The sequence below is a fragment of the Loxodonta africana genome, chromosome 26 (assembly GCF_030014295.1).
Source record: "Loxodonta africana isolate mLoxAfr1 chromosome 26, mLoxAfr1.hap2, whole genome shotgun sequence".
Classification (NCBI taxonomy): domain Eukaryota; kingdom Metazoa; phylum Chordata; class Mammalia; order Proboscidea; family Elephantidae; genus Loxodonta; species Loxodonta africana.
Genome location: NC_087367.1, coordinates 24,509,325 through 24,522,614, shown reverse-complemented (window position 1 = coordinate 24,522,614; position 13,290 = coordinate 24,509,325). Strand labels below are relative to the sequence as shown.

At 36.9% G+C, this 13,290-nt stretch overlaps 1 protein-coding gene across 5 annotated transcripts in view; it reads right to left on the bottom strand.

Moving 5' to 3' along the window:
* SOS1 (SOS Ras/Rac guanine nucleotide exchange factor 1) overlaps window positions 1-13,290 on the bottom strand; it is a 153,082-nt gene that overhangs the window by 21,338 nt on the left and 118,454 nt on the right. For all 5 annotated transcript variants that reach the window (XM_064277175.1, XM_003416091.4, XM_064277174.1 and 2 more), the window contains 4 exons: window positions 12,284-12,506; window positions 10,817-10,936; window positions 5,433-5,595; window positions 4,491-4,608 (listed from right to left, as the gene is read on the bottom strand). In XM_064277175.1, coding sequence (XP_064133245.1) covers window positions 4,491-4,608; window positions 5,433-5,595; window positions 10,817-10,936; window positions 12,284-12,506 — 624 coding nt within the window. The remainder of the gene's footprint in view (window positions 1-4,490; window positions 4,609-5,432; window positions 5,596-10,816; window positions 10,937-12,283; window positions 12,507-13,290) is intronic.

Here is a 13,290-nt window from a genome sequence, read left to right as displayed (position 1 = left end):
AAGTTTAGTCTGTGAGTTCTGTGTGTCCACTGCAACAGATTACTGAATGCAGCAGAGAAGTAGAGAGTGCCATGGGAGGAACCGCTGGTTTGTGACTTGGTGAAAAGGTTGGAGAAAGGAGGTACGTCTGACCTCCACCTCACAGCAATCAGCTTTGGACTGATGCTGATCCTCATGGTGATTCTCCCTCTTCCTCCTTGTGAAGTCAGATGAGGTCTGACGCCATGTACCATTTTCACAATAAGTTTGAGGGTTTTGTATAATATTTAAAATAGAATTCAGTTTGATTAAACAGTTAAATATAATTTTAAAAGTCAAATAATAAAAAAGAAATTGAGCAAATATTAAAGTACTAGACTGGAAAACATTTTTAATATTTTCACAATGTTAGTCTGCCTACCCATGAGCATGGTATGTCAATTCTACCCAAAGCAATCTACAAATACAATGCAATCTCAAACCAGATACCACCAGCATTCTTTAACGAGATGGAAAAACTAATCCCAGAAAGTAAAGCATTATTAAAAAAGAACAAAGTAGGAGGCCTCACACCACCTGACCTCAGAACCTACTATACAACTACGGTAGTCAAAACAGCCTGGTATTGGTACGACAACAGACACATTGAACAATGGAACAGAATTGAGAATCGAGATGAAAATCCATCTGCCTAAGGTCACCTGATCTTTGACAAAGGCCCAAAGTCCATTAAATGGGGGGAAAAGATGGTCTTTTAAAGAAATGGTGCCAGCAAAACTGGATATCCATCTGTTAAACAATGAAGCAGGACCCATACCTCACACCACACACAAAAACGAATTCAAAATGGATTAAATATAATACCAAAAAACTAAAAGATCATGGAAGAAAAAACGGGGTCAAAACTAGGGGCCCTAATATACAGCATGAACAGGATACAAACCATTGTTAACAATACACAAACACCAGAAAAGCTAGATAAATGGGATCTTCTAAAAATTAAACACTTAAGCTCATTAAAAGACTTCATCAAAAGAGTAAAAAGAGTGCCTACAGACTGGGAAAAAATTTTGGCTACGACATATCCGATAAGGGTCTAATCTCTAAAATCTACAAAATACTGCAACACTTGTACAACAAAAAGACAAATAATCCAATTAAAAAATTGTCAAAGGAAATGAACACACACTTCACCAAAGAAGACATTCGGGCGGCTAATGAACCCATGAAGAAATGCTCATGATTGCTAGGCATTAGAAAAAATGCAAATCAAAACTACAATGACATACTGTCTCACCCCAACATTACTGGCACAAATCAAAAAAACAGAAAAAAACAAATATTGGAGAGGTTGCAAGGAGACTGGAACTCTTATGCGCTGCTGGTGGGAATGCAAAATGGTACAACCATTTTGGAAAATGATATGGCGCTTCCATAAAAAGCTAGAAATAGAACTACCATAGGATCCAGCAATCCCGCTCCTAGGATTATATCCTAGAGAAATAAGAGCTGTCACATGAATAGACATATGCACACCCATGTTCACTGCAGCATTATTCACAGTAGCAAAAAGTGCCAATGACAAAACAACAAAAATTGTAAAGTAAAATATTGACAGATTATAGACTTTAAAACTACTGTGGTCAAGGAATAGAAATTAAAAGCCAGGTTGGTAAAAATACTTGCAGTGATATGAAAAAAGACATGGACAAGAGGGAATACAAATATTAAACAAAGGTATGGAAAAATGTCCACATTAATCAAATAATGAAAATTAATACAACAAACAGGTAATAGTTTTCATCTGTGAAAATAGCAAAAAAAAAAAAGTACCCAAAATTGGAAACAATGGGATAAAATTTGCCTTGTCATCCACTTCTGATGACAACATAATCAAGTATGAGCCTTTCAGAAAGCAACTTGGCAGAATCAACACCACCAAAAAAAGCTGGTTCTTTGAAAGGATCAACGAAATCGACAAACCATTGGCCAAACTGACTAAAGAAAAACACCCATGTTCACTGCAGCATTGTTCACAACAGCAAAAAGAGAGAAACAACCTAGTTGCCCATCAACAGATGAATGGCTAAACAAACTATGGTATACAGACGCAATGGAATATTACACAACGATGAAGAACAATGATGAATCTGTGAAACATCTCACAACATGGATTAATTTGGAGGGCATTATGCTGAGTGAAATAAGTCAATCACAAAAGGACAAATAATGTATGAAAGCACTATTATACAAACACATGAAAATGTTCCCACACAGGAAGAAACAATCTTTGATGGTTACGAGGGAGGGGAGAGGTGGGAAAGGAAAAACACTAACTAGATAGTAGATGGAGCTCTAGTTGCCCAGTGGTTAAGAGCTTGGCTGCTAACCAAAAGGTTAGCAGTTCAAACCCCCCAGCTGCTCTTTGGAAACTCTATGGGGCAGTTTACTCTGTCCTGTAGGGTTGCTGTAAGTCGGAACCAAGTTGACCACACATAACAACAACAAAACAGTACACAATACTAGGTAAGTCAGCATAACCTTACCAGGGCAAAGTCATAGAAGCTTCATAGACATCCAAATGCCCTGAAAGACTGAGCTACTGGGCTGAAGCCTGGGGACCATGGCCTTGAGGGACATCTAGCTCAATTGGCATAACACAGTCTATAAATTAAGTGTTCTATATCCGACTGTGGTGAGTAGCCTGCAAGCGGCCATCTAAGATATATCTACTGGTCCCATCCTGGATGGAACAAAGAAGAATGAAGAATACCAAAGACACAAGGGAAAGATTAGTCCAAAGGACTAACGGACCACGACTATCATAACCTCTACCAGACTGAGCCCCAAACAACTAGATGGTACCTGGTTACCACCATGGACTGCTCTGGCAAGGATCACAATAAAGGGTCCCAGATAGAGCTGGAGAAAAATGTAAATTCAAATTTACAAAAAATAAAAATACCAGGCTTGCTGGTCTGACAGAGAGTGGAGAAATCCAAAGTATGGCCCCCAGACACCCATTAACTCGGTACTGAAGTCACTCCTTAGGTTCACCCCTCAGCCAAAGATTAGACAGGTCTATAGGGCCAACAATAACACATGTGAGGAACGTGCTTCATAGTTCAATTCATGCACAGGAAACTAATGGGCACACCAGCCCAAAAGCAAAGATGAGAAGGCATAAGGGAAAGAAAACTGGACGAATGGAAACAGGGAACCCGGGGCAGAGAAGGGGAGGGTGCTGGTACATGGCAGGGTTGGAAACCAATGTCACAAAACCATTTGTGAATTAACTGTTTAATAAGAAATTAATTTGCTCAGTAAACTTTCACCTAAAGCACAATAAAAAAAGCAAGTTGGCAATACATAGGAAGAGTTTAAAAACTAATATCTTTTAACCTAATTCCTCTTCTGGTTACCTGTCTGAGGCAAATATTCATAAATACAGAAGTATATATATGAAGATATTTATTATAGCATTATTTAGGAAAGCAAAAAAGCTGCAAACAATGTGTGTCTAATCACAGAGTAAGGGTTAAATTATATCAACTTTATGGAATATTATGCAGCCATTAAAATGATAATTTTGGAGAGTAATAAAACATAACATACCTATGATATGGTAAGTGAAAAAAGCAAAATACAATGGGTACATGTCATACAATTCCAATTATATATAAAGTGCATAGCAAAAACATTAGAAGTAAATTTAAAATGTGGGAAATACAATTTGTTAATTGAAAACATCAGGACATGAAACTGGTATGTGCAGTATAACTTAAAATTAAACAGAAAAAAAGAGTATCTAGAAGGAGAAAAAGCTAGAAGAAAATATACCACATATTAAAAAGACTAAACACCATACACCTGATAAAGTTCATAATTTCTATAAGCATTTAGAGGAAGGAGCATCAGAAGAAACGTAGCCAGTGTGAAAGAGATATTGAAGGCATGAAACACAGGAAACAAAGGATGGAATAAAATAGAGGACCCTACAGAAAGGGAGAATATTGAGATGGCAGAGGTTTTGATCTTAAAATGAAGGAAAAGGAGCTTCCTTAAGTTGCTAACAGAGGGAGGAAAAAAGGGTGGATGAAAAGATTAAAATTTTGATGTGCTGAAGGTATGGGCCCAAAGGCACATACACTATGATTTTTAGCCATATGAAACTGTGTGCAAAAAACATGACTATAAATATGAATGAGTTTGGCCATGCCTGTTCTATACAACATTTGGTTTTTTAAAAGTCAATTTGAAAGATTTTTATGAATATAATAACCTAAGTAGTATATAATATCTAATGGCTACCTGAAGAAAAATAGAAAGTGGAGTGTCCCTACTGGGGCTGATCTGGAAAAGTTCTAACAGAAAAATTCTAAGGGGATTCTATTTAAATATTTGTTAAGTATTTTCTGCTGGGATACTATCCATGTCTATATTCAGTCATTTAATGAAGTAGGTGTCTTGTTTTATCCAGAAACAATAGAAATTTAAGAAGAAATACTCACCAAAAAAAGGCACGCATGGTGGGTTAATAGACCTGAGTTTTGCCAAGTATTTTTTATAGTGATCTTCACTCAATTCATGAGCTTCTTCTAAAATTTTCTTCTGGCGACTTGGTATTTGCTACCAAAAAAAAAAAAGGAAGTGTAAGTTTAGAAAAGAAATCACAGATTTTGCCCCCAAAATGCTAAGTGCTACCTTTTTAAGTTAGCAGTTTTGAGGCTAAGAGTAGGCCTAAACACAACAGTTACCAGTTTGATTGTAAGAGTGTCACACTACTTCAAAGAAACTATTGTTATAGATCCTAGTACAAAAAATGGGCTCAAACATATCAAAGATCATGGAAATGGCACAGGACCGGGCGATGCAACGTCTCCGTAAGTCAGAACTGACTGGACGGCAACTAACAGCAGCAGTGCAAACTCAGTGTGTGTGTGAGATCTAGTTTATCTACACTCTGCTCCTACCATTCCTTGCACAATGATATAAGCATTTAATTGTACATTTTATTACAAATTAAGTGCTGAAAGCTGTTTCTTCTTCTAACTTAGACTATTGCTGTTGTGTGCCACCGAGTCGATTCTGACTCATAGTGACCCTATATGACAGAGCAGAACTGCCCTACAGAGTATTCTAAGGGAGCAGATGGCCAGGTCTCTCCTCCTGCAGAGTGGGTTCCAACTGCCAACCTTTTGGTTAGCAGCTGGGCATGTAACCACTGCAACAGGAGGGCTCCTTACTTGGGCTAGGACCTGTGAATGTATTTTAAATACAATGCCTGATTTTAAAACAGCAACAAAATTAAGGTAATTTCACTTTTTGTTTTAACCTGCTACTGAAAAGGCAATGAGATGAGACATTTAAAAATTAATGAACCTAACTGTTAAAATCTTGATTTTAGAATAGGGACTGAAAGTTCATTTAAAAAAACATATGTACAAACTTACCTCAAATGTGTGGTCTAGTCTGTAAACAGGTGATGAGTTCATAGCACTAACAACCTCGAGGACACCATTAAAGTTGTTCAGCTCCTGAAAGACTTGTAGAATCTCAATTATTCGACTCACCACTGCTACTCGTTCTTCTAAGTTTTCAGTTTCTACAATACACCTGGGAATCAAAACCAAAAAATGAATTAAAAATTTTGGAGTTTTTCTAACAAAGCTAAGGTTTAAAGAATTTAGTAAATAAAATACTATAGACTGGGGTGGTTGGCTATAGTTTCACTATAGAGAATATATACTCAGAGTGATAGACAGCAGGCTATCAGAAGATATGGCAACCCCTCCATAGTCAGGTGTGCTGCTCTTCACTGTATTTCCCAGAGTGATGCAGTCAATCAGTCAAACACTTCCTTACTGTATCTGGTGTATTCCCTTTTAGTAGTAGAATTAACTGATGGGACTGGCAGCTTTTTGAATGTATGAGAACTTTGGGCTGTGGGGGTATTCTAAGGAAATTTATCCTACAAATAAATTCTGTCACCTCTTATTCATCTGATTGCAAAATTACAGTGATAATGTTTAATTTCTTTGATTTATAGAAATAACTGGCTACATTTTTAGGAACAGTTCTTAAGCACTGTAATGTTACAAAACATTGAAAACAAAAACAGCAAATAAATAAATACCAAAGGATGCTTGAAAAATGTGCATATCCCAGTAACTACTAAAAGGAAGTGTGCTATGCAAAAAAAAAAAAAAAAAAATTGAGCATTTACTCTCCATTTCTAGTATTTGAGGGAATTTTTTATTTCCTAATCATTTCTCAATAAAGGAAAAAACATTTTGAATTTGGTTTTCAATAATGTAATATTAAATAGTTTATAATCTAGAAGAAAAAAACTAACACATAAATGGAGAAACTAAATATAAACCAATATTTAACATTTTAAAAAATGTTACAGACTAAATTATTTTCTGATGAGAATGGTAGGAAAAAAAACATTGCATCTGAACTTATTATCAAAGAAACAGAACATGTTTACATGTTGAAAGCATTAGCTAGATGTCTACAAATTTATCATATTCTGGCGAATTCGTCAACTGGACATTAAAAAAGATGTAATACAAGTACAATTTCTTCATATATTTTATTTAACTCAGTTGTTAAGTAGGTATGCAAACTGAGATCGTCTCTGGAGCTTTTGTAAAAGCCAGACGCCACCCCGAGGGGCTATGAGAACCTCCATCACCACCACCACCAATTGCTGGCAAGTCGATTCTGACTTATGGAGCCCCCATATGTGTCCGAGTAGAATGCTCCTCCATAAGATTTTCAGAGGAAGTAGATTTCGAGGTACCTCTGGTTGGACTCAAACCTCCAACTTTTGGGCTAGCAGCGAAGTACAATAACCATTTAGTTTGTGCCACCCAGAGAGTCCAAAAATTCCATTAAAAAAATCAAACCAAACCCATTGTCCTCAAGTTGGTTCTGACTCAGAGTGACCCTATAGGAAAGAGCAGAACTGCCCCACTGGGTTTCCAACGAGTGGCTGGTGGATTTGAACTGCTGACCTTTTGGTTGGCAGCCAAGTTCTTAACCACTGCACAACTAGGGCTCCACAGGTGACCCTAATTTTAATGCATATTCATGGCTAACAAGCACTGTGGCAAACGAATGAAAACCTCTCACAATGGCCTTCCTCTCAGTAACCTACTAAAAAAGTAGAACAGAAATACAAATGGTCTCTATGTCTTATCAGTTATGTTTCCTCTTTTGGTGGAACCCTGGTGGCACAGTGGTTAAGAACTCAGTTGCTAATCAAAAGGTCAGCAGTTTGGATCTACCAGGTGCTCCTTGGAAACCCAATGAGGCAGTTCTACTCTGTCCTTCCTATAGGGTCACTATGAGTTAGAACCAACTCAACGGCAATGCATTTTCACACATAAATCTTAAATTATTATGATGGAACAAGGGCCTCCTCATATAGAAGGGTGGTTATCAGACTTGATAACAAGAAAATCAGAAAGCAACATTAAACCCGTTGCCATTGAGTCGATTCCAACTCACAACGACTCTATATGACAGAGTAGAACTGCTCCATAGAGTTTCCAAGGAGCGCCTTATGGGTTTGAACTGTTGATCTTTTGATTAGCAGCCATAGCACTTAACCGCCTGGGGGGAGGGGGGAGCAATTCTAAATTGTTACTGAAATAATAACATAAATAGAAAGTGCTAACTTTCAGGAGATGACCCGTAATGCTTATTTCTCTTTTGGAGGTGCTTTCAGGCCTTTAGCCACATTCCGGTTCAGGTTCCAGTCATTCCCTTCTATCACTGGTCTTTTGTTCTAATAATCCCAATATGATCTGTGGAAACCTCATATGACCTTTATAAAATATTAGTCAACTTTACTCAGAAAAAATATGGCCAGTATGCAAAACTCTACCCTCTGGCCCCAGCTATAAAACTGTACTGGAGATTCTGGACTTCTGGCACGACAGCATGAGGAGCTTTGCTGACCTGCTCCGCAGTGCATCTGGTGAAACTTTAAAAAACAAACAAACAAACAAACAAACAAACAAATAAATAAATAAAGCCGCTGAAAATGATCTTAAAAGCAAAGACCAAATGAAGAAAACATTTATTCAAGAAAATCTACAAAAAAATCATAAGATATAGCACGGTCTGTGGTATTTGAACCAAAACCACTCCTTCCCTCCCCCGTCAGCTCCTCAAGGCAGAGACTCTGCTTCAGACTGCTGTAACCAAGACGAAATGCTCTCAGCTCCCACTCAAATGGCATTCTTCCCAGGAGGAGCAGGACTTCAGCATTTCTCTTCGTGTTCCCAACTGCTTGTTGTTGAGGCTAAGTCCTGGGTGAGCGCAACCAAAAGGTGAAGTCTTCTTTCTTCTGCCCAACATCCACTTGTGCACCGAAGGGCCTACTTTGAACAAGACACACTGAGAATACCGAGGCCCCAGTAGTCCTTCCCCTGGCTCATGGGGCTCCATGAGACGCAAGTCAAGATAACCACAGGCTGCTGCCCTGTCCACACCAATTGCTCTTTTCCTAGAGCAGAGATATTACTCAGAAAAAAGGCTGCCATTCATCCTACCCCCAGCTCCGGAGCTCCAGCTCAAAGATTCTGCCAGCATGGAGAAGCAGGCCATAAAACAGGCAGTGCCTAATCTCTTCCCAAAGAAACAGACTTCATTTGCAATAGAACATAGAAAAGTTTAAACCTAAGGGTGCTCAAAAACAGTGGAAATTATTGTAAAAGGCACTTGGGAGAGATTCATGGATTTAATGAAGATATGCCCTAGACTAAAGGCCAGCTAGCTTGCAAGAGAAAACCAGAGAATAAGACAGCTGGGAGGGGCCCTCCTGGGGTCAGATCAAATATCAAATGGAGGTGTCAGAAACTATCCTTCAAAGGAGCCACAATTTGATTAATTTGTGAGCAAGTTACGTCCCCCCCCACCACCCCAGAGTTGTTGAAGACAAAGCAACAGGGCTAATGGAGTTTAACAGCTGGGTGTGGTTAGGGAAACTGTGGAAAAGAGCCCTACCAGTATCACTGTCATCCAGGGTGACTGTGCACAGACTCAAAGTTGTGCCTCCCTGAGGAACAACATCAGAGGCTCAATACTGGGTGGGGGTGGGGATGGGGGGGAAGAATAGACTTTATTAAAATAAGCCTGCCAGTCACTAAACACACAAAAAGTAAGCAAATAACAAGCCCTGGGTGGGTGGAACCAGTGCTAGAATTGCTACATTACCTAAAATGTTCCAACAGAAAATTATGAGGCATGCAAAGAAACAGGAAAGTATGACCCATACCCCAGAAAAAAAAAAAAGTAAGACGACAGAAAATGCCTGCGAGAGCAACCAGATATCAGATTTAACAGATTTCAAGGTAGCCTTAAAAAATATTTTCAGAGAACTAAGGGAAAGTATGATTAAACAAGTAAAGGAAGGTAGGATGACAGTGTTGCATCAAATAGAGAAAATCAAAAAAGAGAAAGAAATTATAAAAAAGAACCGATGGAAATTCTAGAGTTAAGTATAATAACTGAAATAAATAATCCACTAAAGGGTCTCAAGATCTGAACTGGCAAAAGAATGAATTAGTGACCTTGAAGACATATCAACAGACTTTATCTAAGCCCAAGAACTAAGAGGAAAAAAATAAAAAATAGAGACTCAGGTGAAATGCGAGATACCATTAAGTGCGCTAACATACACATACTAAAAAATAAATAAATAAATAATACTAGGAGTACCAAAAGCAGAGGAAAGAAAAAGAAGGAAAAAATATTCAACGAAAAGTATGCCTGAAAACTTCCCAAATTTACTGAAAAACAATAAGCTACATGTTAAGGAACCTCAGTGAACTCCAGGTAGGATAAACACAAACCCACAAACATACACATCATAATGAAAATGCTGAAAGACAAAGAGAAGTAGAAAACACTGAAAGCAGCAAGAGAAAAATGATGCGCCCCTTAAAAGGGAACTGTAATATGATTAACATGTGATTTCTCAGTGGAAACAATGGCGGTCAGAAGGCAGTGGAAAGACACTGACTGTGCTCAGAAAAAAGCCATCAACCAAGAATCCTATATCCAGCAATGTTCCTGTTCAAAAATGAAGGCAAAATAAAGACTTTCCCAGATAAATAAAAACTGAAAGAATGTGTTATTAACAGATCTGCCTTCAGTAAATACTAAAGGAAGTTCTTCAGGCTGAAAAGCAAATGACCGCAGATGGTAATTTGAATTCACATGAAAAACAAACAGCTCCCATAAAAGTAATTGGGTAATTACAAAAGACACTATAAATGCATTTTTTTCCTTTCTTAACTGATTTTACAAAAGCAACTCTGAAAAAAAAAATATATATATATATATAATGTGTTGTTGGGCTTGTAACAATAGAAATGTAATACATGTGTAATATATCTGCCAATAACAGCAGAAAGGAGATGGGTGGGAGTAAAGCTGTAACAGGCTAAGAAAATGATGACAGATGGTAAAGTAATAATCATAGCAATGTATTGTTGAGTTTGTAACATGAATAGCTATAAAATATATAAAAAAATACTATTAAAAAGGTGGGAAATGGAATAAATTATACAGGAGTAATGTTTCTAAACAGTACTGGAATTAAGCTAGGATAAATCTTAGTTGATACTGTTAAGGTGTATACTCTAGAGCAATTATTAAAAAAAAAAAACCTCAAAAATTATAGTGAAAAAAATCATTAACAAAATTAAAATGCCACACTAGGAAATATCCTCAATGTAGAAGGAAGTAGTAAAGAAGTAAAATTTCATTGAAATTTATAACACAGCTGACTACTAAAAAATACGTCAAGGATACTTACTTCTCAAACCACAGAGTGAGGTTAGTGGTGTGCCGGATCATTTTCAGAAGATTAGGAGAATTAATTTCTTTGTCTTCTTTTGTCCACACACTTCCAACTAATTCTGATGGCTGTACAGCCCTAGAATCATCAAGATATAATACTATATCATACTTTTCCCTTTAATATACTGTTTTATTAAGTAAATGATAAATAAAAACTAAATTCCTATGCAAACTTTCCCCTTATACCAACAGAAAGATTTATGGTATAATAAAAAGAAATTACAGTTGTGCATCTTTATAAAATTTTTTAGAAAATCATGCACATGCCTGCATACTTTTCCTATTACTGCACGGGGGCATTTTGCTTTCGGCAAGGCTGAGATTTCTTCATAGTATGTTTTTTAGCACTGATAAATATTACTTAATAAATAAAGGTAACAAAGTAGTTTGGGACAGTTATTTTAAATAATGATATAATAATCAGTCTATTCACTAGAATTCATAAATCTCCTTTTCTTTTTCTTTTTTTTAAATAGAAAGGGAGGAGAAAACAACCCCACCACAAAAGGGTCCTGGAAAATAGGTTCTAACACTATCAGTTTTAGGACTAGTGATAATCTTTGTTAAACAGGTATGTATAAATTTAGCTCCTTTTTTCATTATTAAAAAATAAACAATTTAGTTTGAAATTATAAATCATCTCCATTTATAAATAGTAGTTATATCAATGTAATAATATCAGTCAAAGACAGCTTAAACTAAAAAAGGCTCTAACTAGCCGTGACTTAAGTTCACAACAACTACAACAATACTGGTTAAAAACCAGTTGCCTCTGAATCGATCTAACGCATGGCGATGCCATGTGTGTCAGAGCGGAACTGTGCTCCGTGGGGTTTTCAATGGCTGACTTTTCAGAAGAACATCGATAAGCTTTTCTTCTGAGGCGCCTCTGGGTGGACTCAAACTTCCTAACCTTTTCGTTAGCAACCAAACACATCAACCACTTGCATCACTTGGGCAGTGCACAACAACAGTAGCTACTCTTTCCTAAGCCCTTACTTTGTTCTAGGCAGTGTGCTGAGCACTTTATGTATACTGACGATTTAAAACTTTGCAACGGCCCCAGGATTAAGTACTGTTAATAGCCCCATTTTACTCTTGAGGAAACTCTACTCTGAAGGAGTAGAAGGTTAAAGTTGCCCAAAGATACTAAGCCAGCAACTGGTAAAGCCAGGATATGAAACTAGCTTCACCAGTGAGGGGTGATGGCAGAAACAGAGAAGGTACAAATTCAGCCAAAGCAAGGGGGACGAAGGGAGTGAAAAAACAGGAACTGCCTTCTATACACCAGGCCTTATTCCCAGACATTTCATGTACTATTTCATTTATTCCTTGTAACAACCTTGTAAGGGAGAAACCTATCTTTCATTTTAAAAATTAACTCCTTTGCAATGACTGTCAGCTTGAATGTAAAATTACATACCGGTAGAGATCTGATTCAAGTAAAGTGAGTTGTCGAGCAATTTCTATTGGGTGTAACGTGAGCAGGTCAAAAGTCTCTGTGTGCCCAGGTCTGCTTATATGCCACTCAACACTGGGAGGTGAACTCTGAAATGTAATATTATGACCTGGCCCATTGTCTCTTGCAATTTTTTTCCTTTGGATTATCTTAGTGATGGATTCAACCCATTTCTTCATTGCTTTACCTGAAATACATTACATTTTAAATAACATTTAAATACTTTTTACTCAACATTTTATTTTAAAAAAATGGTTTAAAATTAAACAAGTGATACCTGAATATATCTTTGCTACGAAAAGTTCAAATGATCAAAATAAAAAGTGAAAGCTCCCCTTTACAGTTTCCCTGTTGCTTATCTCAATCTCATTTATCATGGTTAACCACCATTAACAGTCTGCTGTGTATTCTTCCAGACCCTTTCTAAATAAAGCTAGAAAGTAATTTATTTGTAGGAATTTTTCCACCTTACTAGTCTGAACTTCAGCTAAATATATTAATTTATAATCCTCAAAAAAAGTTTATCTTATACAGAGGATTCATTAAGGATAAATTATACACATTTACTATTAATCTAATTAATACTGCATTTTATAAACCAAACAGAGCCAGAAGACTGATTTCTTCATTCTAGTGTAAGTTTTTCATGTGACTGTTTTGTACTGTGCATGAAAATACTATTATTTAACCCTTTTATTTTCTGACTCTCATTGAGAGTATACAATGGAAAACAAGCTTGTCTAAGATATTCTTAGACATACAGAATAGATTCTAGAGTCTTAAAACCAGAAGGGAAACCTTGGAGATTACCAAGCCTACTTACTCAAATTTACTGATGTGAAAACTGAAATCTAAAGAATTGAAGTGATTTTGCCCAAAGTCATGGATTTGGTTAGTGGCACTATTAGAACTCTGGTTTCTCAACTCTCCATTCGGTATCCTTTCCCCTATGCTCTGCTGCCTCTCTGATA